The sequence below is a fragment of the Furipterus horrens genome, unplaced genomic scaffold, assembly GCF_987537825.1.
Source record: "Furipterus horrens unplaced genomic scaffold, mFurHor1.1.pri manual_scaffold_5, whole genome shotgun sequence".
In the NCBI taxonomy this organism is placed as follows: Eukaryota; Metazoa; Chordata; class Mammalia; order Chiroptera; family Furipteridae; genus Furipterus; species Furipterus horrens.
The window spans coordinates 158,575,292-158,600,247 of NW_028327175.1; the positions used below are offsets into that span (position 1 = coordinate 158,575,292).

General features: G+C 37.8%; 1 protein-coding gene and 1 pseudogene across 1 annotated transcript in view; both read left to right on the plus strand.

The window, feature by feature from the left end:
• MYPN (myopalladin) overlaps window positions 1-24,956 on the plus strand; it is a 112,176-nt gene that overhangs the window by 41,980 nt on the left and 45,240 nt on the right. Inside the window, exons 7-12 of the mRNA XM_090278098.1 lie at window positions 1,424-1,565; window positions 3,485-3,508; window positions 6,098-6,214; window positions 6,688-7,060; window positions 17,499-18,077; window positions 18,454-18,598. Coding sequence (XP_090134224.1) covers window positions 1,424-1,565; window positions 3,485-3,508; window positions 6,098-6,214; window positions 6,688-7,060; window positions 17,499-18,077; window positions 18,454-18,598 — 1,380 coding nt within the window. The remainder of the gene's footprint in view (window positions 1-1,423; window positions 1,566-3,484; window positions 3,509-6,097; window positions 6,215-6,687; window positions 7,061-17,498; window positions 18,078-18,453; window positions 18,599-24,956) is intronic.
• LOC150010177 (nuclear ubiquitous casein and cyclin-dependent kinase substrate 1 pseudogene) lies at window positions 13,722-14,427 on the plus strand (annotated as a pseudogene).

A 24,956-nucleotide genomic window follows, 5' to 3' on the forward strand; every position in this document is an offset into this window, starting at 1 on the left:
AGAAGATGCTGTTTTGGGTAGACAAGGAGTAAAGAGGTTTTTAATCAAATCATTCCTTATTAATCCAGAAATCACTCTGTGCAAATCCCATCTTGAATTACTTCAGCAAACAAATTTGGAAACACTAAAAAGAACAAAACACTAACTTTGAACTACAATGGCACCTGGCCATCCCAACACCCTTCTGAGATAAAAATCTCCTACTGTAGCTAAAACCATATGGTTATCCCCACCCCAGTATTCCTTAGACAAATGACATAAATATGATACAGCCAGGCACAACATACCATAAATTGTTCAGACAAGAGCTATAAACAATCACCAAATATTTATAAGAGTGAATGACAGAAGCAAAAATATATATATATATATATATATTGGCCATCCCCTTCTCTGAAGCAAGAACTACTCACTATTTCCTGATTGCAGATCCCAAAACTATAATAATAGAAATCCTTGCAGCATTTGTTACTAAAAAAGCTTGTGGAGGAAATTAATCATAACTTGTCTAGGTTTATAATCTTGATCCAAAATTAAAAACAAAAATATGCTCACACACATACCTAAGAAACATTCCATAATCAAATGAAACACCTACTACACAAATGAATATGTGACTTTAGGTTCACAAATCATGATAAGCAAAAGACTAGTTGTGAAAGGAAAATGTGAGTTCCATTCTCTTGTAGAGACTATTATGGAATATACTGACATTTTACAGTTCCAAATGGTTTTTGTAAACTTTTTTGTGAAAGTGTGGAAAAACATTTAATAATACCTTTAAAAAACTACAAGATATTTTATCATGACCTAAGACTCCAAGACATGTGACTATGAGTTCATAGAGATTGTCATTGTTTATATCCCTGAACACATGTTGAGACTATACTGTAAAGGACACACAAGGAAAACAAAATAGCAAAACAAAAGTCAATTTCCAGGACTATAGAATGTAGAGAAGGCAAAGCTAGGAAAACAGTCAGTTACTGGGGCCAAAGAGATGTTACACCTCATGGACTGCAATATTCTTGTGTGGAAAAAATATACATTATTCCCTTGCTGAGTACACCTAGTAGATACTCACTGCAGATTTTTTTAATTGTTATTTTTGGAAACCACATAGGCATTTAAGAGCACAAGTACTTACCAATAAATTAACATTTTTGGAACCCCTCAAAATGTTTTGCCTAGTATTTAATAAGCTTGTATGGCACTGCAACAGAGAAGAAAAGGAAGAAGATAGTGAGGAAAAAAAGTCATAAAGACTTAATGCACATACATAGAATCGAAGCTGCTGGAGAAGTAGAAGATTTGGAGAAAATTCAAATACAGAGGCAATGGCATTTTTTTCTAAAATTCAGCACTGGAACTAGATTTCAAAAATGTACCATTTTTGGTTCTAATAATATTCTTCTCATTATAGATGTTACAAAATTTATCAGCCTCTGAGGGTCAGCTGGTTGTCTTCGAATGCAGGGTAAAAGGCGCTCCATCTCCTAAAGTTGAGTGGTATAGAGAAGGGACCTTGATAGAAGATTCTCCAGATTTTAGAATTTTACAGAAAAGTAAGTTGATGCTTTAAAATTATTTTTCTGATAATTTTTATAAATGTATACATTTATTTTCATAATTCTTAACTAATTAAAATATAATAAAAAATATATAAAATAAAAACCACTTGTAATTATAATCCCCCAAACTAGACACTATTAATATTTTGGTGTATATTCTCTAAGGTTTTTTTCATGCATACTTTTTAATGAAAGTAGATCATACTCTTTTTTTATGGTGTCAGATGAGTACTGGATTTATTTGGGTGAGCATTTTGTAAGTTATATAAATGTCTTATTACTGGGTTGTACATTAGGAAATGATATAATATTGTATGACACTGTAAATCATACTCTTTTTGTAAGTTAATTTTTTCACTCAACATTTAATGAACATCTTTCCATGTTAATAAATATAGGCCTTTCATACTTTTAAAATTATATTAATATAATTAATTTCACATTTATTTAATATCCTATTGTTGAACATTTAAATTGCTAACAAATTTTTACTATTGTGAACTATTCTTCAATGCATGTTAACAGAGAAAATTTTTGTGAATATAGAATAAATTCAAGTATTAGAATTACTATTGTAAATTCACTTTTCTTACACTTTTAATTATATTGCCAAAATACCATCCCAAAATATTGAATTAAATCTAGATTGATCACATAATTTATCATCCAATTTAAGACACTTTGGTGAATGAAAGAGGATACTGTTAATAATTACATAAAGATCCCAGGAATAAACCAGTTCTGTCCCAGCTGAACTGGGACACATGTTGTCCTAGATATGTTTTACTACAACCAGCAACATATGGGAATGCCTTTTGTCTCATGCTTTCACTAACAATGGGGATTAAATGTTTCTTTTATCTTCACTAATTTTTAGGCCCCAAATGGGAACACTTCTTTCGATCTGCACTTTACTAATTAGATGTGGGATGGAACTCTTTTAAATATTTATTTGGTCTTTGTATTTCCTTATTTTTAAAGTACCTGTTCATGTCCTTTGCTCATTTTTATATTAAACTTTTATTTTTTATTGTAAGAATTACTTATATATTCAAGTGGTTGTTAATTCTTTTCTTGTCATGTATGTGCATTCACCTTGACCCATTTCAGTATAAAATGCATTTGCTTTTTTTGTTAATTTGTTTCTGCCTATCACAAAACTGTAGTACTTGGATCAGTATGGTATATGAATCAAATTACAATCAAGTTTAACAGCAGTAGCAGCAACAGTAATATATTCTGAGTACCACTGAAACTGATAAAAAAAAAAACTTCAATATTCTGTCAGTGTAGAAGATTGTAACTAAGTCCAACAACTACTTACCAAGTGTCTGCAATTTGATAAACATCAATTAAACACCTGTGTGCAGTAACAGGTGGGCACTTTCAGAAATACCAAAGAATTTTAAGATAAAGGACCAGCTCTCAAGGAACCTGTCATCTAATCCTGAGGCTCTTAATATTAGAAACCTTAGAGCAAGAGGTATACTCTACTTTTATTAGGATGTGAAAGCCCAAAGGCAAGAATAATCTCTCAGTCATCACAAAGGTTTTATATTTGTTTGTTTGTTTTCAGGTAAGACTGAATGGGTAGCCAGTCACTCCTGAATTGCAGCTAACTCTAACTTTTCTTCACCTAAGGTTTATATGTCTAAGTAGAACCCAGATACGGCAACATCAAGATACGGCAACATCTCTTAGTTAGCAGCTCTCTTGCTGTCCTTCTGTCACAACCATCTTGTCCCTGTGGAGGCCATTGGTGCTTAAGCCATTTTACTTAACATTTACACCTTACCCTTAACAATTTGATCATGAGTATGCAAGTGACTATGAAATTCTATAGAAAGTTTCTGATGAAAATACAGTCTCTCAGTAAAATAAATTCTTAGACTTTTAATTTTTTTCCCTTTTAGAACCTCGATCCATGGCAGAGCCAGGTAAAGATCATTTTAACTTTAATTTATTAGCATGTAATTAGTGCTTTGATATGTATAACAAAACATATTGGAATTACACTGGTGTCAAGAAAAAGTGAAAAATAAAGTTTTAGGAAAAAAATCCAAACCAACCCTAGCTATTACTGTAGAAGAAAGAAAGAAGAGCATGTGCAAATTTGGAGTTTATATCCAATACCTAATATGAATGCATTTAGTTCTTGGTATTGAGAAATGTTGCTTGGGAATATCTTCCCTCTTTCTTTGGCCCTACTCATGACCTCCCAAAACTGGGCAGAGCAATTTCCATAATACTAGATCAATTCCAACTTTACAGCTTATGTTTCTGAAAACTTATGCATCAGATTTTGAAATTTGCAGAATCAATACAATGTCAGTGATGTCATTAGGTTTAGTTGGAAGGATACTAAGATGACATGATAGTGACAATTCGGTGAAGCTTGCCTCTAAAAAAGACAAGTCACTCACAATCCAGTCATAAACACCTGAATGTCCTCTTCGTGATCACCCTGAAATATCACATTGTATTTTTACCCCTGAGTAAGAACGATGATTTGGAATTTCATTATTATAACTCTCATCTGAAAACTGAATAGAAAGGCATTCCAGAAGTAGACACTGAATATCTATGTTGCCTAGCCCTGCATTAGGCTCTTGGGGATGTGTAGAAAAGACTAGAGGCATCTTATTCTTGCATTGCTTGTAGTAGTGAAGTATTTTTCTCCTTGAAAATATTTCAGGCTTTTGACACATTCATCCAAAGCAGGTCTTTTCACTAGGTAGTCTCATATACAAAATAATTTCAGTCACTTAAAAGTGGTCCCTGCCCAAAACAAACCCTGCCTTTCCCAGCTCCATCATCTAAAATCTCACAGTCAGAGAGTTCTTCCTTCCATCTTGTATAATTCAAGCTCCCTTTGGAAACATAATGCTTTATCTTATCAGGCAGGCATAGTGTAATGTGAATGAATTTATCAGATCATTTTCTGAGAGCAGGTTACTGAAAAAGGAAAGTACAGATATTTGGGAAGGGGAACACAGAGAAGGAAGCATAGGCCAAGGGTTCAGAAAAAGGACAGAGAGGCACCAGAACCAAACTTTGCCTATAATATAGGGTTTTGGGGGCAGTAAGTAAAGAAGACCTAAGTAAAAGTGGCATAAGCAGTAAGAAAAATGTATTTCCTCACATAGCAATGTGCCCTAAGAAATGGCAGCCTTAAAGATTGATTAATTTAGTATCTCAGATATCATCAGGGGTCGTTTTTTGTTTGTTTGTTTTTCATATTCCATTTGCCATTCTCAGAGTATCCTCTCAGGCTGGTTCTAGTCATATACCCAAGACAGTTGCCACAGTTATGGATATTAAATGCATGTGACAATATTCAGAGGCAAAAAAAAGGAATAACATGGTTGTCCCATGTAAAGAACAACTTTCCCAGAAACTCTCAGATGACTTTCCTCAATATCTCATTGATCAGAATTGTGTGTCACATGCCATCACTTAGCAAGAATAGTTAGCATGACTGGCCTAGCATGACTAATCCAATTCACCACCTGAAGCTGGGCAAGGCCAGCTTGCCTTGAAGCACATGATCACTCCAAGGAGGGTAGAGAAAGTTAGGAATCTGTTAACAAGGAGGAAGGAGGATGTAGAATTATTGAACAAGTACTCAACACAGTCTGCTGTGGCCTCCCGTTCAGTTTTCCTAGAGGTTGTCCAGCTAATTTAATTCAGTTATCATGAAACACTGAGATGCCAAGTTTCTCCTTATACAACCATGCTTTTATTAATTTTGTTTTTAGTGTCAGATCTAGTTGATGATAACTGGAGGTTTAGACTACTGTCTTAGTTATCTCTTCATTAGCTGCCAAGGCATATCTAACTATAAGAATTTTAGGCTGTAAGATTATGGTTCTATCCGGGAATCACTTCTGTAGTTATTCAAAAGGGGGTTCATGCTCTGTATTGGAGTAATCCATAAGAATTACTATAGTATTACAAAGGGAAAAATGCAGTTCACTTGTCTTTCATGCAGAATTTCAGGTTATTCTATTGACTAATTACTATTAACTAAGCAAAATAATTATCCAGTTTTAACTTGTGGCTTTCTTTTAAAAGTAACTCACTGCAAAAGTTTCTCACAGAAGTAGTGAGAGACTTCTGTTTAAAATTTATTTTTATTAATCCTTATATTTCACACAAACCACCTTTTGCTGCAACTCCTAATTTGTTTTTGTGATTTTTAAGTTTATTGTTCCTCAGTTCTATTTTTGTCATCTGAACTAATGACATGAATATAGAAGATAATTTGAGAATCCACATAATATATTATATTATCATAAAATTCTCTTGTCGATTGTCTAAATGGACTATTTGTTCTATATGCTCTGACTCATTTAGCCTGCTAATCAGTCAATTCAATTAAAAAATTGTTTAGACTGATTATTTTCAAGCAATCAATGTAATAACTTCTTATATTGACTGACATAGAATTACCATCTGATATCAGTAAATCGCATAACTCCATTTCATAATTACATCAGTAACCATTTTGTTTTATTGGCATTTAGAGGAAATTTGTACTTTGGTCATTGCTGAAGTGTTTGCAGAAGATTCTGGGTGCTTCACATGTACTGCAAGCAATAAATACGGCACAGTGTCAAGCATTGCACAACTAGATGTAAGAGGTAAGGGCTCTTTAAGTGCCAGAACAAGTTAGATTATAACTTTGAATATGAGTGTGGAGAGTTTATATTTTCCTTCCTTCCTGGTTTTCATATGAAGCTTACTTGCCTCTCCTTTCAAAAATTGAATTGAGAAAAGAGTTCTTGAACTATTTCCAATTTTCAACTTATTGCCTTTATAACCACCACCACTAACCCAGTCATCCTATTGTTATCTATTATACTTCCTAAGAAAACATCTTGGTTTTATATAAACTTCTAATATTCTTTCCAAAACAGTACTTAAATTTTTAGTTTAGTTTTTTCCCTGTATCCACTGTTCTTTAATGCCTCAGATCATGTTCTCTGTTTTTGACAAGCATTTCCCCTTTAGCATAATCATCTGATTTGCACACATTCCCCAACTCACGGTTATAATCCTATCTCAGTCTTACTGATTAAGACTAACAGCTCAGGTTCTATTATTGTCGTTTCAGGAAACGAAGACCTCAGAAATAATGGGTCTCTTCACTCAACCAATTCCACCACCAACCTGGCTGTTACTGAGCAACAGCCATCCCCACCTAACCCAGAGCCTCTTTCTGTGGAACAACCCCCTAAACCCAAACTCGAAGGGGTTCTGGTGAACCACAACGAGCCTCGGTCCAGCTCGAGGATTGGGCTCCGCGTACACTTCAACCTGCCTGAAGATGACAAAGGAAGTGAAGCATCCTTTGAGGGTGGCATAGTGGCCACCAACCAGACCAGGCCTGATTCTTTCCTGGAGAAATTCAACGGACAGGCAGCAAAAATCTCTGAGCCTTCTTCACCTGTCAAAGAACCTCCTCCAGTCCTGGCCAAACCCAAACTGTAAGTAAAAATTAGAATGGATAATCAAGAGTGCCTGTGAGCTTCTCTGAGTCATCCCTTCTAAAACTGATGTAGCTGAGAAGGGGACTTACAAAATGAGAAAATAAGTGTTTTAAAAAACATATATCCTGACATCAGTCTAAGTGTACTATTACTATCATCCTTACTATTGATAGTCTACCTCCAAAAAATGTTACACCTAAACTAGCTCAAAAATATGTTTGTCTAATATTAGAGGACTCCAGGTAAAATGCTTCTAAACTGCTGTTATGAAGCCCTTTCTTGCCTCTAATAATCCCAATTGTCTGTAATTTCATCCTTATATTTCCTATTTCTGCTTCAATTTAAGCTTTTGTAGTCATTATGGAAAGGATATTTAGTTTTGTTTTTTGGTTTCTTTTTTTTTGGTTTTTTTTTTTTTTTTTTTTAGATAGTTCTTTGTTATTTCTAGATCTGCTATAGTAACCCCAGAAGGTTGTGTATAAATCTAATGCACAAAAGAAGTCATGATTTTCAGACTCACCTTAGGAGACTGATGTGGTTGTTGCCCTAACCCTCTAGAGAACCTCATCAGAGACATGTTGCAATGTTTAATGTCCATCCATAGTAAAGCAAACACAGAACATGATGCTACTATTATGTTCTGTTTTGTCCACACATAAAAATGATAAACATTATGTTTATAATTACATAAACCTTTAACTCTCAGCATTAAAATCTATAGTTTCAGCACTTCCATCATGTGTTTCTCAACATTTACCACAAGATATTCATCACAAGTAGTTCGTGTTGTTTAGTTTTATATTTTTCTCCCTACCACATAAGGCAAAACTCAGGGCATAAAACTGAATGTTATGAAACATGTCCCTTAGCAAGTTATTGCCAGAATTATCTCTGTCTCCTCAAAGTTCTGCTGGACCCAGGAAATAGGAATCCACTTAAAGCAGTGGTTCTCAACCTGTGGGTCACAACCCCTTTGGAAGTCGAAAGACCCTTTCACAGGTATCGCCTTAGGCCATCGGAAGACACATATATAATTACATATTGTTTTTGTGATTAATCACTATGCTTTAATTATGTTCAATTTGTAACAATGAAAATACATCCTGCATATCAGATATTTACATTACAATTCATAACAGTAGCAAAATTACAGTTATGAAGTAGCAACAAAAATAATTTTATGGTTGGAGGTCACCACAACATGAGGAACTGTATTAAAGGGTCGCAGCATTAGGAAGGTTGAGAACCACTGAATTAAAGTAAAAAGAGGGGAAGAGGATATTGCAGGGATCTATGCAGGAATGGGAAACCAAGCACAGCAGGCCCTCCACAGAGAAGGCAAACTGGAGAGTTGGGAGCTGGGATCACACGGTTAGTCCAGTCTCTCCTTGCTTCCTGAGTACTACCTTGTTTCCTTTTTGCATACCCACTCCACTGTTCCCTCTTTGAAGATCTATCAGTTCATGCTTGGCCCATCATGCCATGTCTCATTCTACATCACGATTTGTGTCAGGTTCCACTGCTAACTAAATCATTCTCAACAGCTCGATTCCAAACACCACCTGGTCCAGCCTGGTCAAGGGTAGAGGACTCAGAGTTTGGAGGGAAGAAGAGTCAAATGGATTCCAGAACTGGAAGGGGGCAGACAGGGCACTTTTCAGAGAGGGGATCTGTGGGAACAAGTAACCCAAAACAATTTCCTTTGGTAATTGCCTCCTTGGTAGAGCTTCCTCTTACCCAGGGACTATTTAGAGGCTATTAGGTATGTCAGTTCAGATTAGGTTTAGTTTCATGTTGCAGAAAACCCAAACTAACAGTGGGTTAAACACATGAGGGTTTATTTGTCTCTCAAAAAAAAGGAATTAGATGGACAGCTGGGGCCATTATGGGCTGGCTTTAGCACTGGCTACTTCTCCAGGTCTCCTCATGGTCCAAGATAGTGGTTTGGTTATCACGCCTACATTTCAAGCAGCAAGAAGGGCAAGTGGGTGAAAGTCCTGACGTCAGACTCCCTTTTTTTTTTAATATGCTTTATTGATTATGCTGTTACAGTTGTCCCAATTCCTTTTCCCTTTGTTCCCCTCCACCCAGTGACCCCCCCACCTCCAGTTGTAACCCCCCCTTAGTCCATGCCCATTGGTTGTGCATATAGTTCTTCTCAACATCTTTCTGTCTACTCCACTCCCTCCTACTATGCTTCTTAATTCCTGTATTCTCTCCCTCCCTTTCCCCCTCCCCACTGCCCCCCCATAATGTTCCCCATACCTATAATTCTTTTCCCACTCTCATTGCCTACTTAGTTTGCTTTTGTTTCATTTCCCTAGCTTCTGTTGGTTGTTGTGATACAGTTTTCACTTTAATGTTCATAGTTTTGATCCTCCTTCTCCTAAACAAGTCCCTTTAACATTTCATATAACAGTGGTTTGGATCTGATGAACTCCTTCAGTTTTACTTTGTCCTAGAAGCACTTTCTCTGCCTTTCTATTCTGAATGACAGCTTCGCTAGATACAGTAATGGTGGTTGCAGGTTTTTGCTTTTCATTACTTTGAATATTTCTTGCCAGTCCTTTCTTGCCTGCAGAGTTTCTTTTGAGAAATCAGCTGAAGATCTTATTGGGACCCCTTTGTACATAATTCTCTTCTCTCTTGCTGCTTTTAAGATTCTCTTTATCCTTAATTTTTGACATTTTGATTCTAATGTGTCTTGGTGTGGTTCTCCCTGGGTGCAGATTTTTTGGAACTCTCTGTGCTTCCTGGACCTGTAAGTCTATTTCCTTCCCCAAGTTAGGGAAGTTCTGCTTCATTATTTTTTCACATATTTTTTCAATTTCTAGTTCTTCTTCTTCACCTTCTGGCAACCCTGATTCGGATGTTGGCCCACTTATAGCTGTCCCATAGGTTTCTGAGCCTCTCCTCATTATCCTCACTTTTCATTTTTGCTTTCTTCACTGGCTGACTGTTTGTTCCTTCTCTATGTTCCAATTTGTTGATTTGATCCCTGGTTTTCTTGCCCTCACCACTAGTTTCATATGTGTTTTTGTTCATTTCATCAGGACTAGCCTTCATTCCTTCCCCATCTTGTTTCAGATCTGCTGTTAGGTCTGTAAGCATTTTTATAACCAAAGTTCTGAACTGTGCCTCAGGAAGATTTCCTACCTGCTGCTTTGTTAGATTAGATATTTGCAGTCTGGTCAACTGCATCACCGGATCTCTATCATGATCTGTGCCATCCTGACAGTTTTGTGTTTACCTTTGCTTCCTGGGCAAGGCTGTCACACCTCCTCCACTACAGGGGGCAGAACTCTGTGCACTCGTCACAACTGGGCGACACTTCTCACCACTCTGTGGTGTTTCCAGTGGGGGTAGGGGTCTAAGATGGATTCTTGCCATTCACTCTCTGATGAGAGACTGGGAGCTTCCTCCTCTGTCCACACCCCCTCTGGGCCCCACAGTCCAAGGCAATGGGGATCTGCCTTCCCCAGCATTGGAATCGCAAGCTTACGGGTTTGGCCTGCAGCCAGTGGTGCTCCCCAGGTGCTTCTCACCTCCCCTTAAATATGGGTGTCTGTCCTTACCGCCGTCCCGCCATTGTTGCTACTGCTTCTTGACCTCGCCACCCTGGCTTCGCCCCTCCTATGTGTCTGGATGAGCACCACTTCTTTATAACTTCATACGTTGGACTTCCATTTATTTTCTGGAACTTCCAGTTATTGCTGGTTTTGCAGTAGTTGTATTTCTTCTTAGTTGTGGAGGGAGATGGAGCATGTCAGTCTAGGCCTCCATCTTGACCGGAAGTCTCCTGTGTGTGTTTGCCTCTGTGTCCCAGGTAGAGCTGTCACTTCTGTTACGTTGTAAGGGGCAGAGCCTTAGGAATTCGTCAGTACAAGGCGATCTGTTTCACCCCGTCGTGGCGCTGTATGTGGGGGAGGTGTCTGAGAAGGAACAATGCCGCTTGCCCAGTACTTACCCCTTTTCCAGACACTTCTCCCGCTTCCGTATGGGACTGGCACATCTCTAGCTGTTGCCCTGGTTGTCATTCCCAGAGGGGGTGGGTCTGCAGACATTCTAGGACCGTGGGGGCCCTTTAAACAAGTGGACTCTGCTGAGAGACTGGCAGTTTCTGCCTCTACCCTAACCCCCACTGGTTTGCACAGTCAGAAGCAATGAGGCTTTATTTTCTCTGGCGCTGAAACTGTGAGCTGTGTAGTCTGGTCTTGTGCTGGGAGTGCTCCCTAGGTGTCCCTCCCTACTTTTTAAAACGTGTGACTGCACTTTCCACTGGCCTGCTGCTGCTGCTACCACACCGTGTCCTCTCCACCTCTCCTATCTGTGTGAGTATTTCTTCTTTATATCTTTGTTTGTTGGACTTACATGCACCTCGATTTTCTGGAACTTCTGATTGTCTCTAGTTTTGAGGTAGTTGTCTTCCTTCTTAGTTGTGGAGGGAGACGCAGCATGTCTGTCTAGGCCTCCTCTTGGCTGGAAGTCCCCACAGGTATCCTTAATGAATCCACATGCCTACAACCTTGTCTTACTGGCTTTAGCCTCTTTTGTTTTAATCTTGTATTGCATTAAAATATGTTGACTCTAAATAATCTTCCTGAGGATACAATTGTCTGCTTGTTCCTTCAATTTGCCATTCATATGAACAACAGATATAATTCTTGGAGATCTTAAAACTGCAACAGAAAGAGAAGCTGTCATTTTTAAATACTTCTCATCATAGCTTAGATAATTCAGACTTTGAAATTTTCAACTTGAATATCAAGTGGTCTAGATCAGTAGTTCTCCATCCTGGCCACTCTCTAGAATAAAATATAGAGCTTTCAAAAATATTTATTTGTTCTCTCCCAATTGAATCAGAATCTCTCCACAGGTTATTTTAATCTGCAGCCAGGTTGGAAACTACTGGTCTGGGGGTGAGACTCTGGCCCCACGCCACCTACTAGATCGGAAGCTCTAAGGGTGGGGCCCAGAAATCTGTGTTTGAACAAGAGACTCCAGAGAATTCTTAGGCTCATTTAAGCTTAAGAACCACTGACCTCCATTTTAAAAGATAATAACTAGATCTGGATCCTTTCTCAGACTAATTGGCTCTCTGGAGCGGGATGCCTAAATCAATGAGGTTAGTTTGTCTCATGCCTTCCAGAAGATTCTAATGTACAGCCAGACAGCAAGGTAACTACTGCTAAAACCACAGCTAAAAGCTGATTGCAAAGACATATTTACTCAGAATTAGTTATCCTAATTAGTGCTGTGCTGGCAAATGTTTCAACAAGGACAGAGCCTAGGAAGCCCTGATTGTATCATTTACAAGTTTCCTTTTCCCATGGCTGACTGATTGCAAGCTACGAAAGAAAGGTCGTTGAACTAGCAATAGGGATGAGATGTGCACAATCTGCTCTCCAGAGTGGGCTCCAGCACACACTGCCCAGAATTGTTGATACCAAAATTGCTGTCAAAAGGTGCAGTATTCCCTCACTTACCATGGGTATTACGTTCTAGACACACACACACACACACACACACACACACACACACACACCCGCGATAGGTGAAAATCCGCGAAGTAGAAACCTTACATTTATTTTAGTATTTACATATATTTTAAGGCTTTATAAACCCTTCCCACACACTTATAAACCATTCCCAGTCCCTTATTAACCTTTCCCACTCCCCTATTAACCTTTTCCACACTTTCATAAACACTACTTATGTTCTTAAACATATACTACACTCTTAAACCTATGTAACTTTGACAACATAAGTATACAGTACCGCCAAATCCCGCAATATAGCAAAAAATCTGCAATAAATAATTAAATATAATATTTTTAAAAATCCCGCAATACAGTGAGGCCACGATAAGTGAACCACAATATAGAGGGACTATTGTATTTGATACAGTATTCCAAGTTTGTTTTGTTGTGTTTGTCATTGACATTTGATCTTGACAGTTCAAAATCCCTCAGAAATTCTTTTGTATTCCAGAAATCACAAGAAACATCCTTGTAATTCTGAAACTGATTTTCGTTTTTACAAATCTGGAAATTTATATTTGTAGTTCAGAAACCAAAAAGTATAATAGCCATTATTTATTGATCACTTATACAGTTTTGGTGATTTATTTATCAGTTCTCTCAACAAAAACAAGAGGTATTACTTATTCCTATTTAATCAGGGAAATCAGGGTCAGAGAAGTCTGGAAACTAACCAAAGCCATACAGATAACAAGTGGCAGAGCCAGGATTAGGACCTAAGTCTGTGTGTTTACAGAGCTCATACATTTTTTTTTTCAGAGTCCATATTTTTTAGCATAATTCTTAACTTGTGGCAACAGAAGAGATATTTTCAAGTAATGCAAGAAAGCTGATAAATCCACAGGAAGAAAATTTGTGCCTAAACCTGATTTCAGAAATCTTTATACCGGGCTGGTTTGATGCATCCATTTTGAAGAGATGGGGGAGCAGGGGGTTCCTCTGTTTAACAGTCTCTAAACCAGGAAGCGACAGAAATTTTGAATCCAGTAACTCGGGGTTCTGCAGCATCTGAGCCCCTCCACCAAAGTTGCGGGGGCAGGGCAGACACCGAGTGTGCAGGGGTGGCAGGGATGTCCTGGTCTTTGGCTTCTCAACTCGGTCCTGATTCAACAGTGAACATGTCTTGGCATGTCAGAAATAGGAAGGTCGTTGATTATTCACAGTTTCAGGAATATGATGATGCCAATGAAGATTACGGAAGAGATTCAGGCTCTCCAGCTAGGAAAATTTGATCATCTCCTCGAGAAGCTGAAAATAAGAGGCTGTCTGGAAAGAATTTTCAAGGAAATAGTGAAGACTCGGAAGAAAAAAATGTGAAAACCAAGAAGGATGATTCCCACTCAGCAGAGGACAGTGAAGAAGAAAAAGATCATAAACATGTGCGCCAGCGATGGCAGGCGGCTTCTAAAACAGCTTCTAAACAGAGAGCGATGCTCGCGGTAGATGTGGGCAGCGAAGAGCAGGAAGAGGGATGAGGCACCATTCCAGGAGAAAGATGCCCGCAGCGATGAAGATTTTGTAATGGAAGATGATGATGACAGTGACTATGGCAGTTCAAAAAAGAAAAACGACAAAATGGTTAAGAGTCCTAACCTGAAAGAAAATAAAATAAAATGCCCAAACCAGGCTAAAGGCTATAGTGAAGCCAAATCCCATGAAAGGTAAAGGGACACCCCACAGCTTAAAAGGCATCCAAAGGAAAAGACTCCTCCCATAAAAGACGAGGAACCAGAAAGCCCTCCAGAAAAGAAACCTACAAGCCCTGCACCTGAGCAGTCTGGGGATGAAGGGTCTGAAGATGAAGCCCAGTCTGGGGAGGGTTAAGTGATGGTGGTTTGGAACAGAATCTTCTTTTTTTTTTTTAAGAGGAAGAAAGGAAAAATGGGCAGAGGAGAAAACCTACGTAAGATAGAACATGGTTTAGGCCATGGCTTGATTATGGGCTTTCAGTGCTTTTTTTCCTTTTGTTGAAAATAACATTTTCTCTCTTTTTAAAAAAACTTTTAATTAAGAAAACCATTGTATGTTTCATTTACCTTTTTGTTTATTGGTCTTTTCTTTACCACCACCCTCTCTTTCCTTGCTTTCTGAATGAAAGCCATGTCAAATTAATCACTGGATTGACTGCTTCATCTTTTTATTTTTAATGGATGGTATACCACAGTTGTAAAGCAGTAAGATTTGAGATGAACACTATGGAAATGTTGCTTTTTGCAAGTTGAGCAGTAATAAAAGAAATAAATTGTTTTAGTTAAAAATGATTGCTTCTTTTTCTACTTAGACTTCAAAAAAAAAATCAATTGTCATCTAATACAAGTTTATTTTTTACCTTAGGGGCAGGGCAGGGAGTAAGTTACCTGACCTTGTTTGAGGGTGTGGGTTGTTTTTTCTAAAGTTCATCACTTGTAGCTCAAAGAGATTCAGAGCCAGTGATCCTTTTATTCTGCTTCAGTCTTTAGGGAATTTTTTAAAAGAATAAAAAATAAAAATAAAACAAGGGCCTCCAAAACTTAAATCATGCTTAATTTCCTATTTTATTCTCTAATGGTTCATGTTTATATATATATCTTGTTTCTTGGATAAAATTTTACCAAGATAAAAAATTAAAAATAAAAAGCCTAGAATTTAAATGGCAAACTCTATACATCACAGTAGACTTCTTCTCAAACTGACCATGTTTAGGTTTTAAGCAAATAAAATACTGGTTAATGTGAAACTCAAAAAATAAATAAATAAAATAAATCTTTATAGCAGCTAAGCTTATAGAAATTTATAACAGGCTGTTACTTTGAACAAGACTGTTACTTGGGATTTTAGAACTAGTATGCTTTATAATTAATCTTCCCTTTCTTTATTTTTTCATTAAGTTGTACCTTCATTGTTATATGTATATATGTAAATTCTATATGTTATCTGTAAATAACCGGTTACTTGTATTACATGTATATATAGAAATATTTTTGAGCCCTGAATAGCTCATACTATCTCAGGCATATTTCTATCTCCTATAGTACCTAGCAAACTAGACACATAGACGATTCAATAAAAGTTCATTGAAAAATGAAATTGACACCTTGCCTTGATGTAATGAATGAGTGGATACAAACTGCTGTTTTAAATCCCTTCTGAAACAAGATAGACTTTAATAAGAAAATTTTTTAAAAACCACAGAAAGAGTGGGAACTAAAGGAAAATAAGAATCACATAATAGTAAATGACTTTCTGACCCCTTTTTATCATCCTTATCTTTCTAAGATTATTTCCTTTTCATATACTACTTTTTCTACTTCCATAACCATAATAAAATACTTATGCGATGTTATCAGATAAAATTTACTCAGAGGACAATACAAACATGTCCTGAGAACTACATAGCATTGTCTCTATTCTACAGCACTCATAAAATGTGACCTGGTGAATACATGGTCCATTAAAAATTTTAAAGTTGTGTATTTTCATGCCATTAGGAAAGTCAACACCAGAAGAAATGATATTAATTGTATAAACTTTTTCTAAGGATAGTCTAGCAAAAACATTTCTGCTTCTCTTAATTGCTAAATCTTTCATCTATGATGAAATAAAAAGAGGAGAAAGAAGTTACCGTGGTAAGTGGAATTCTTAGTTTAACTGAAGACAGAAGTTTTCATAGCTGAACAAAGGATTGCACAGTATGTAGCATTTGACAGCAGTAATGAAAGTGGAGATGGGTTACTATTTTGTGAGGTTACTTTTCCATATATTTTGCATCAGAAATGTTAATGAAGGAAAGAAAAAAGTTAAACTCCAAGAATTAAGAAAAATCAAGGTTTGGAGAACCTTCTGGTTCAAAATTATTGCCCTTGGTGTTGACTTACTTGATGGTAAGCAAATATAAAACCTTCCATTTTTAACAGAGCTCATGTTCAGCAGATCACCATCTGTGTTTCAGAAGCAACCTCTATTTCTGAAGAGCATAAAACCATGGTGGCCTTGGAGCACTGCAGTGTCACTTGCAGATCTCCTATGGTTACTCATTTAAGAACAGATTGTCCTAAACAGTAAAGTTTGACAACTTCCTGCATATATGACTTTTAGACATTTTTATTCATTAAAAATAAGTGGTTTACTCAAAGAAATCAGACTGTGGGACTTAAGGCAAATCATGTAATGCTTCTGTGAATCAGGCTCCTATACAAATGAAGAACCTACTCCCAGCTTGACCTCTTTGCTCCATTTAGGAACAAAAAAAAGTCTAAGGCAATGTTTGTAATTAGGGAGACCATATAATTTATCATTTCAACCATGACATTTTTTAGACTGAAAGAGACTGTTAATAATTATGCTAGGAAAACAGTCGTAAACCAGGACAGTCTAGGATGAATTGGGACATATGGTCACCTTTTCAATAAAGCTCTGTCGTCAGGAGAGGACGAGAAATGCTAAGACACATCTAGCTGCTTTGTTAAGGTTTGCCCTAAAAAAAGACAAAGTGAAGAGTACTGCACATTGACTTGGAGAATTCAACCCCTTTCCATAACTCACATCAGCTTGTAGTACTGTCTGTCCCAAAGCTGAAATACTGTCTGTTCATCTCAGAAATTTGAGCAGTCCCAACAGAAGGACCATAGTTTCTATTTCTTTTTTTCTAATTCATCAATATAAGTATTAAAATTGGGCCACTATGTTGCACAACTCCAGGGTCCCAACAAAAGAATACAATGTAAATGATGCCTCTTGGAGTTATATATCACCCTGGCTTTTTCCTTTTTACAGACAATAACACAGATTTAGAAGAAGGAAAAACAACTCAAGAAATTGATTAGCTAGTTTCCAGTAACTCTGATTGTGTGTTCTTAATTATCCAATACATAGTGATGATTTCCCTGCTCTCTCCCCACTCTTGTTTTATTGCACAGCGACTCCAGTCAGCTCCAACAGCTTCACAACCAAGTCTTACTGGAACAACAGCAGTTGCAAAATTCATCTCCTTCATCTCCTAAGGACTTTCCTTTCAATATGAGTGTCTTGAACTCCACTGCTCCCCAGGCAGCAACAACATCCAACAAGCATGTGAAGCCCCCCTCAACACAGACGTTCAGCTTGGCCCGGCCGAAGCAGTTCTTCCCATCCACGAACACCATTGCCCCTTCCAACTCTCCAGTGTTCACCCTGAGCAGCACTCCTCAAACCATTCAGAGGACAGTGAGCAAAGAAAACCTCTTAGTTTCTCACCCTTTCGTGCAAACCAAGTCTCTAGGAGCAGTTTCAATTCAAAATGAGCCACCTCCTCCAGGTCCAGTAGAGCCAGCACAACTGCCACTCGCATTTTCCATCTCCGGCGGAAACCAGTTCCAGCCCCGCTGCGTGTCCCCAACTCCTGTGTCCCCCACCAGCCGCATTCAGAATCCAGTGGCTTTCCTCAGTTCCGTCCTGCCTTCTCTCCCTGCCATCCCGCCCACCAATGCCATGGGGCTGCCTAGAAGTGCGCCATCCACGTAAGTGTCTTTGCAGTTTCTTGGTGTAAAAGATGTCAGTTGACAAGGGACACGTACATAAAATAGCTTGGTCTGGGACAGGACTCTCATTTAGTGGGTTCCTGAATAATTCTCTCTCTTAGATACAAAATGGATTTTGAACACCTTCGGACGAAGGGCATAATTACTTTAAATATTTTTAGTAATTAAAATATTGAAAACACCTCTACAAACACAGATTCTCTGTGCAGTGCTCAACTTTTGCACACAAGATGCCATCCTTAAGTGCTTGATGACTCCTGGTGTCTGGTTGCCATTTCAACCACTCTGATTTCTAGACCTTTCTACACTGACCAGTGCTTTTCATGGGTGTGTCAGGTATGGCTTTATTTTACAGGCCATCCCAGGGACTAATGAAGAAAAATACAAAGTCTCCTCAGCCAATGAATGATGATTCCATCCGTGAAACTAAGAATGCAGTGATACTAGATCTGGGGAAAAAAATGAATTTCAGCGATGTCAGTGTCAGACCAAACCAGCAGGTAAGATGTTTGGGTTCAGGTGTTTATTGGGATTTCACTGTAAGGAAAATAATTTTGCTTAATTCAGTTCTTCTTTGGATGCTCAGGTCATCTGACTTCGGTAAGGTTGTCACTGCAATCTTAGAAGGTAGAGCACAGATTAACCAAGGGTCATGCAGTAAACTCCATCCACATGGATCTGAAGTTCTTGATTACCCCTGTAGTTAACTCAGTTAACCTTGTTTACAAGGGTTTACCTAAAACAATACATTTAAAGAAGGAGAGAGACTAGATATTCTGTTGTCCATTAACAGTCCTCAGCTGTTTGGGCAAACACCATCATATCTTTGAGCTCTTTCAATATTTGAGCCTTGAGATGATTTAGACTTTAAGGAACTAGGTTCTGATCTGTCCTTTATCTGACTCCTTCAATTTCATGTGCCTGAGATATGCTCACCATTTCCTCTCAATCTTTACATTAGATTGAAACATGTGAAATAGCCATTAGGCAATATCCTATGGTTCGATCTGTACAAATCCTTGCTTACTAGTGTTTACCCTAAAGGAGAAAGAGGAAAGACATATGTGAGCATCTAATAAAAGAAAGATAGACTGTTTTCTTATTTGAATCATTTATTTCTGTACTTGTGAGGTGGTTTTTTTTTTAATGCAGGTTTGCGCTTAGTAACCTAACTCTTTATTTATTTGCCAAGGTGGGAACTGATAAAATCTACCCTGAAATACAACATAAAATTTCAATCAAAACTATATGCCAGCCCTGGCCGCTGTGGCTCAGTTGGTTGAGTGTCATCCCATAACCAAAAGGTTGCGGGTTTGATTCCCCTTCGGGGCACATACCTAGGTTGCAGTTCGATCCCCAGTTCACATTAATATGATCCTCAGTCCAGGTGCATATGGGAGGCAATCAATAGATGCTTCTGTCTTGCATCAATGTTGTCTCTCTCTCCCTTCCTCTCTCTCTATAAGTAATGAAAAAAACTACATGCCAAATATTGTGGAATTTGTGACATAAGTGTTGAGAATAAGGCTGGAAATCAGGCTCCAGATATTCCTAACCATATACTGTTTTTCTTCGTGTTTCTGTCTCTTATTTCCAGTGGACTATGGATGTACAGTATTTTACAATTGTGTTATATGTTAGGCATTTTTTTACTGAATGGATTCATTTGAAAATGTTCTGCTTAAAACCTTTATAAAATTGACTTTAAATTATTAAATTGAAGCAGAATATTTCAGTTTCCCATAATTGAGTACACTTCTCATGTATTATTTCACCAAAGTACATTTATTTCTGGGAAGCAAATAGCAAGACAATGATTTTTCTCTCCCAGTTTCTAGATAGGGAAGACTGAGGCACAGTTGTCAAACCATCAGTTGTGGAACTACAACTAGAGCCCTGGTCTCCGGACACTTTCACATTTTTCCTGAACTCTGCTGCCTTTTTCAGTTTTTTTACAACAGTTACCTTCAAGCCCCATAAGTGTTGCTCTGTCTAATGCAGATTTATTTCCTTATAATACTATCATCTATTTGTGGTTGTTAATCCTTCTAAGTGTCATTGAAATAAGAGCTGTGGTTAGCCCATGCCATTTATAACACGGAGAGGGAGCAATTAGAACCCTGTAAAGATGATACTAGGTCAGCATACAAGCTGTTTAGTTAGTCTGTAGGTAGACCCATGTTAATCCATTGCCCAACTCAGGAGAAAGTAGGATTTTTCTCTTAATTACCTGAAATAAGAGCACATGTAAACATGAATTTCCATAAGTTGAGTGCCAAAAACCCTTTATTAAACCTCTGTTGTGATTTAACTTCAGAGCTAATAGCAGATAGTAAGAGCAGTCTCAAAAACATTTCATTGACCTTGGCCTGATAGCTCTGTTGGTTAGAGCATTGTCCTGATAGGTCAAGTTTGTGAGTTCAATCCCCACTCAGAGCACATACAAGAATCTACCAATGAATGCATAAATAAAAGGAACAAATCTCCCCACTCCACCCCCCATCCTCTCTCTCTAAAATCAAAATATAAAAAACATTTTAAAAAATCTCAGTACTCTCCATTTGAATATATGTAACATGAATCAGTGTTCTTCAGAGAATCATTATAGTAGATTAGTCCTAGACAGCCTTCTATGCATTGAATAATGAAAACCAAGCTGCATAAATGCAATTCAGGAAACTAAGGAGCTGTCTGAGATGAAATGCTTGCATTAGATTGGTAGATGTTGATTCTGAGGAAGTTTTGAGGAATAAAATGACCATATTATAATATTGTTTTATTCATTACTGCCTTGGGAAGTGATAGTGAAAATGTCACGAAGAACTGCCTAAAATGTATTGTGGCCTATTAGTAAAATTAAGAAGAAAATTTTCCTAGAAAAGTAGAGAACAATCATAAACATTTGTGTATTGATAGCCATCTATACCTGCAGCCTGGAGACACAGGAATCAAAATGATCGGTCTTCTCACTCCCATATTAACCTACACATATGAGGGGGAAGCAAGAGCATGCATTTGTGTGTTTCATTTGTTTTTGTTTTTGTTTGGCTTTGAAAACTTTTAGCTCTGGAAAGCTGGACTCTCTTGCACTATTTGATTCCTAAACAAATGAAGAATGGTAACTCTCCTAGAACATTTGTGTAGCCGAGCATTACCACTTATGCTGAGCTTGAAAAGAAATCAGAAGCCCCTGAACAATTTGAAAAGAAATCAGAAGCCCCTGAACAATGACTGATAGATTATAAATAATTTCCTCCTCAGAACTCAAACTTCTAAATTATTTTTTTAGAAAATGTTTTCTTTGATATATCTACTACTTTTACTCCTCTTTTGTAATATTCTGGCATTTATCCTCTAACTTGTTTTGTATAACATTTCTAATTATCAATTAACATTTGCTTGTTGGTTCTTGGAACTTTGTGCGATATAGAGGTGTCATCAGATGTTCATACATATCCATTGAGATATTCATATTTATTAAAATGTTTAGCTCTCTAAACTGGCATCAAAGTTTCTTTGGGTTAGGGTTATGCCAGGAGAGAAGTGTCTGATTTCAAGATTTTAGGCTGCATGATTTTTTATTTTGAAGGTGTCATTTACCACCAGTGGATCATCACTGAACATCAGTAAAATGTAAATGGTTTAGGGCTTCAAGGTGAATCTGAGATCAAAGGAACCCAGGATCGCAAAATGTAATGGAGCCCTTATGACCAATGATTCCAATTCACACATGACTTAGCATGATGTTCTAAACCAAGAAAATATTTATCAACTGTTAATTTCTAAGTCTACACACACACACATTTAATGTCTCATTTTAACTTTCCTGTTTTGGCTCATTTCTTTCGAAACCTTCCCATTTCTTTATTCCCTTTAAAAACAATTAATGTTTCTTAAAAACTGTTGGCAGTTCCTAGATACTCCGCTGTATGACAGGAAAAAATAAGTACCTAATTCTTCCTCTGCCTTTTGTTCTCTAAAATCATCTTCTCTAAGCTGCTTAGTCATTTCCCCTATTTAAATCTTACCGCTTTCATCTCTTACTGTGAATTCTTTATAAAAATCCTCTTTCATGAGCAGTCTTGCCATCCATTTCTTTTCTAATAAAAATACCACGTAGCCAATGGCCTTAGGTTGTCCCCCTTGATAACCAAAGGACACTGTAGTGAAGAAGTGTCCTGATATCATCTGCCGTGGGCCCGCCCATGATATACCAATCACAAGCTCTCTAGTAGCTGGGATTGAGGGGTCACTTGTTCATTATTGTACCCCTGTCACATCTGGCAGAGTTAGTGCTCAGTGAATATTTGCTGAATTAACATACAACAATGGAATTTACATTAGTTTCAGATAGGATGATGAAACTTGACCAAATAGAAAATTTTGGATTTGTTGCCTATCTATAGAAAATATCTTATTTGACTATACAGACTCTGATTATACCTAATTGTGAATACTACTCACTGTGATAGCAATCTATTTTAATCAATTGATTAAAAAGATGAAAACTTTAAAAAGCACACTGAAACTACACACAGAAAAGAAAAAAAGCTGAAATTAAGCAAAACTGGTGCCAAGTAAACATTTAAGTATAAAATAAATCTGTGTATATTTTACTATTTATTCTTAGGGAAAAAATGGATTTAAAGTATTTTTATGCAAGGTCTTTGAAGGTAGAGTCTCTGTTTCACAGAATGTTGTATCTGCAGCACCTATCATAGTATTTAGCACATAGTAGGTGCTTACTGAGAAGTTAGCAGCCAGGGCAGAAAGTAGGCTATGAAGCCTGGTTATTTTTCTTGAAGGTAGCATGTAATTATTAAATAGTAAAAAAAGGCATCCTCTATGTATGTTAACCTCCAAATTTAGTAGGGATCTTTTATCCTCTGACCATGCTATGGATCTCTCTGAAACAAAAAAGAATATTTTCTCTAACACATAAGACTTTCTTTAGTGAACATTGTACACATATTTGGTTGAAACCCTTGAGCAGGCTTCTCCATCTGGTTTGATCCTATTTGATTATTTGCCTCTAAAGTCCAGACTCAGAACCCAGCATGAGCTCAAGGCTGTGAGTGTCTGATGATGGCCCACATTTTGGAAACCTGTAGCCCTGGCAATGCCATATCTGATTGGAATGTATTATTACACTGTGGTTCTTATTTTTTTTTTTGTAAGTATATTTTATTGATTATGTTATTATAATAGTTCCAATTTTTTCCTTTTTGCTCCCCTCTGCCCAGCACCTACCCTCCCCTAGCAATCCCACCCCCACCTCCAATCCATACCCTGTGGTTGTGCATACAAGTTCTCTGGCTTCACCCTTTCCCACATTACACCGTTTTTTAAATAAATAAATAAATAAATATTTTTTTATAACAATCCCACCCCCCTCAGATTTAAGACCCTTTATAATCTTATAAAGGACAATGGGTGAAAGTCTCGAGCTCCTCTAGCTGATTCAAGCTGGACATGGTCATCGTCCTACTTACCCTTGGGTCCAGAAATGCCTAATAAGAGTGGGGATGCGGAGGGGAGGGTGGCCTTCCCACATGCGGAAGGACTGTGCAGACTCCAGGTCATTTGGCTGTCCCCGGACAATGGCGTGCTTGGTTTAACAGGCTGGCATCTTTGTTGTATTCTGGGGGAAACAGATTTGGCAACAGAGTTAAAAGGCATCATTCAATCCATAACCACTAGATGACAAAATGCAGTATTAATTTTTCAATGTCCCACATTAGGGAAAAAAAGGGATCCTTTGGAGGAAGGTGTGCCAGGTATGTCATACTTGTCCAAACCCTTTTGCCCACTACACTTAGCTTGGGCTGAGGAGAATATTTTAGGTCCCCCCTCTCAGACCTCTGGGCCCTTTCTATCCAAGTCATTAGGATAGAAAAGAGAAACCAGTTTTAAAGTGAAGTCCCATTCTTCACCAACCCAGCCACTTAGTTCAGCCAAACCATTGAGTCTCAGGAGGCAGCGATGCAGACAGGATTAAGTGAGGCCTATATGTACAGACAACCACTCAGGTAATGAGATCATAGGCTTATGCCCTTTGAAAACAGAAAACACATGCTAATTTATGCAACATAACCCACAAACCAGTATCTAAATCTGTAAGACTATCTTATTGGAAAGCCATCCAGTTACAAGGTATTTGACATTCTTCTTGCCTGTAAATTAAGCATCTTTGATGATGCCACAGATCTAGTTTAACTTTCAAATGAAAACAAACTTTAAATGAAAAGAAACTTTAGGAAACAAGATGGCGGAAGAGTAAGTGGAAGCTACACTAACTTCCTCCCAGAACTAGTCTGGATTTACAACACAATTTTGGAGAAATCATCTGGAATAACCAACCGAACACCAGCTGGAGAGAAGTCTTATAACCACGGAGAGACAGAAAAGGCCGCTACATCACAACGTGACCGGCAGACCATTCCCGGCCAAGTGGCATCAGCCTGAGGGGAAGCAAAGGCCCTGCCTACAGGAATTAAGCTGCCACACCCACAGTCCTTAAGCCTGACGGCTAATCACAGATTGAATAGATTATCAACTAAAGGAGACAGACAAAGGCAGTAGATCCCTGGAAGTCTCCAACAGGCTGCCTAGGCCCAGACTGGTACAAGATCTGATGCCACCAGGGGCAGATCCAGGAAGTGCAGATCATTCTAAGAAGCACCAACAAACAATAGGAGTCACAAAAATGGGGAGACAGAGAAACAACCCCCCATCGAAAGGAAAGGCAGAGTCCCCAGAAAGAGTGCTAAATGAAAGAGAGGGGAGCCAACTATCAGATACGGAATTGAAAGCATGTATTATGGAGAAGCTCAATGAGCTCAGTGGAAACTACAAAGA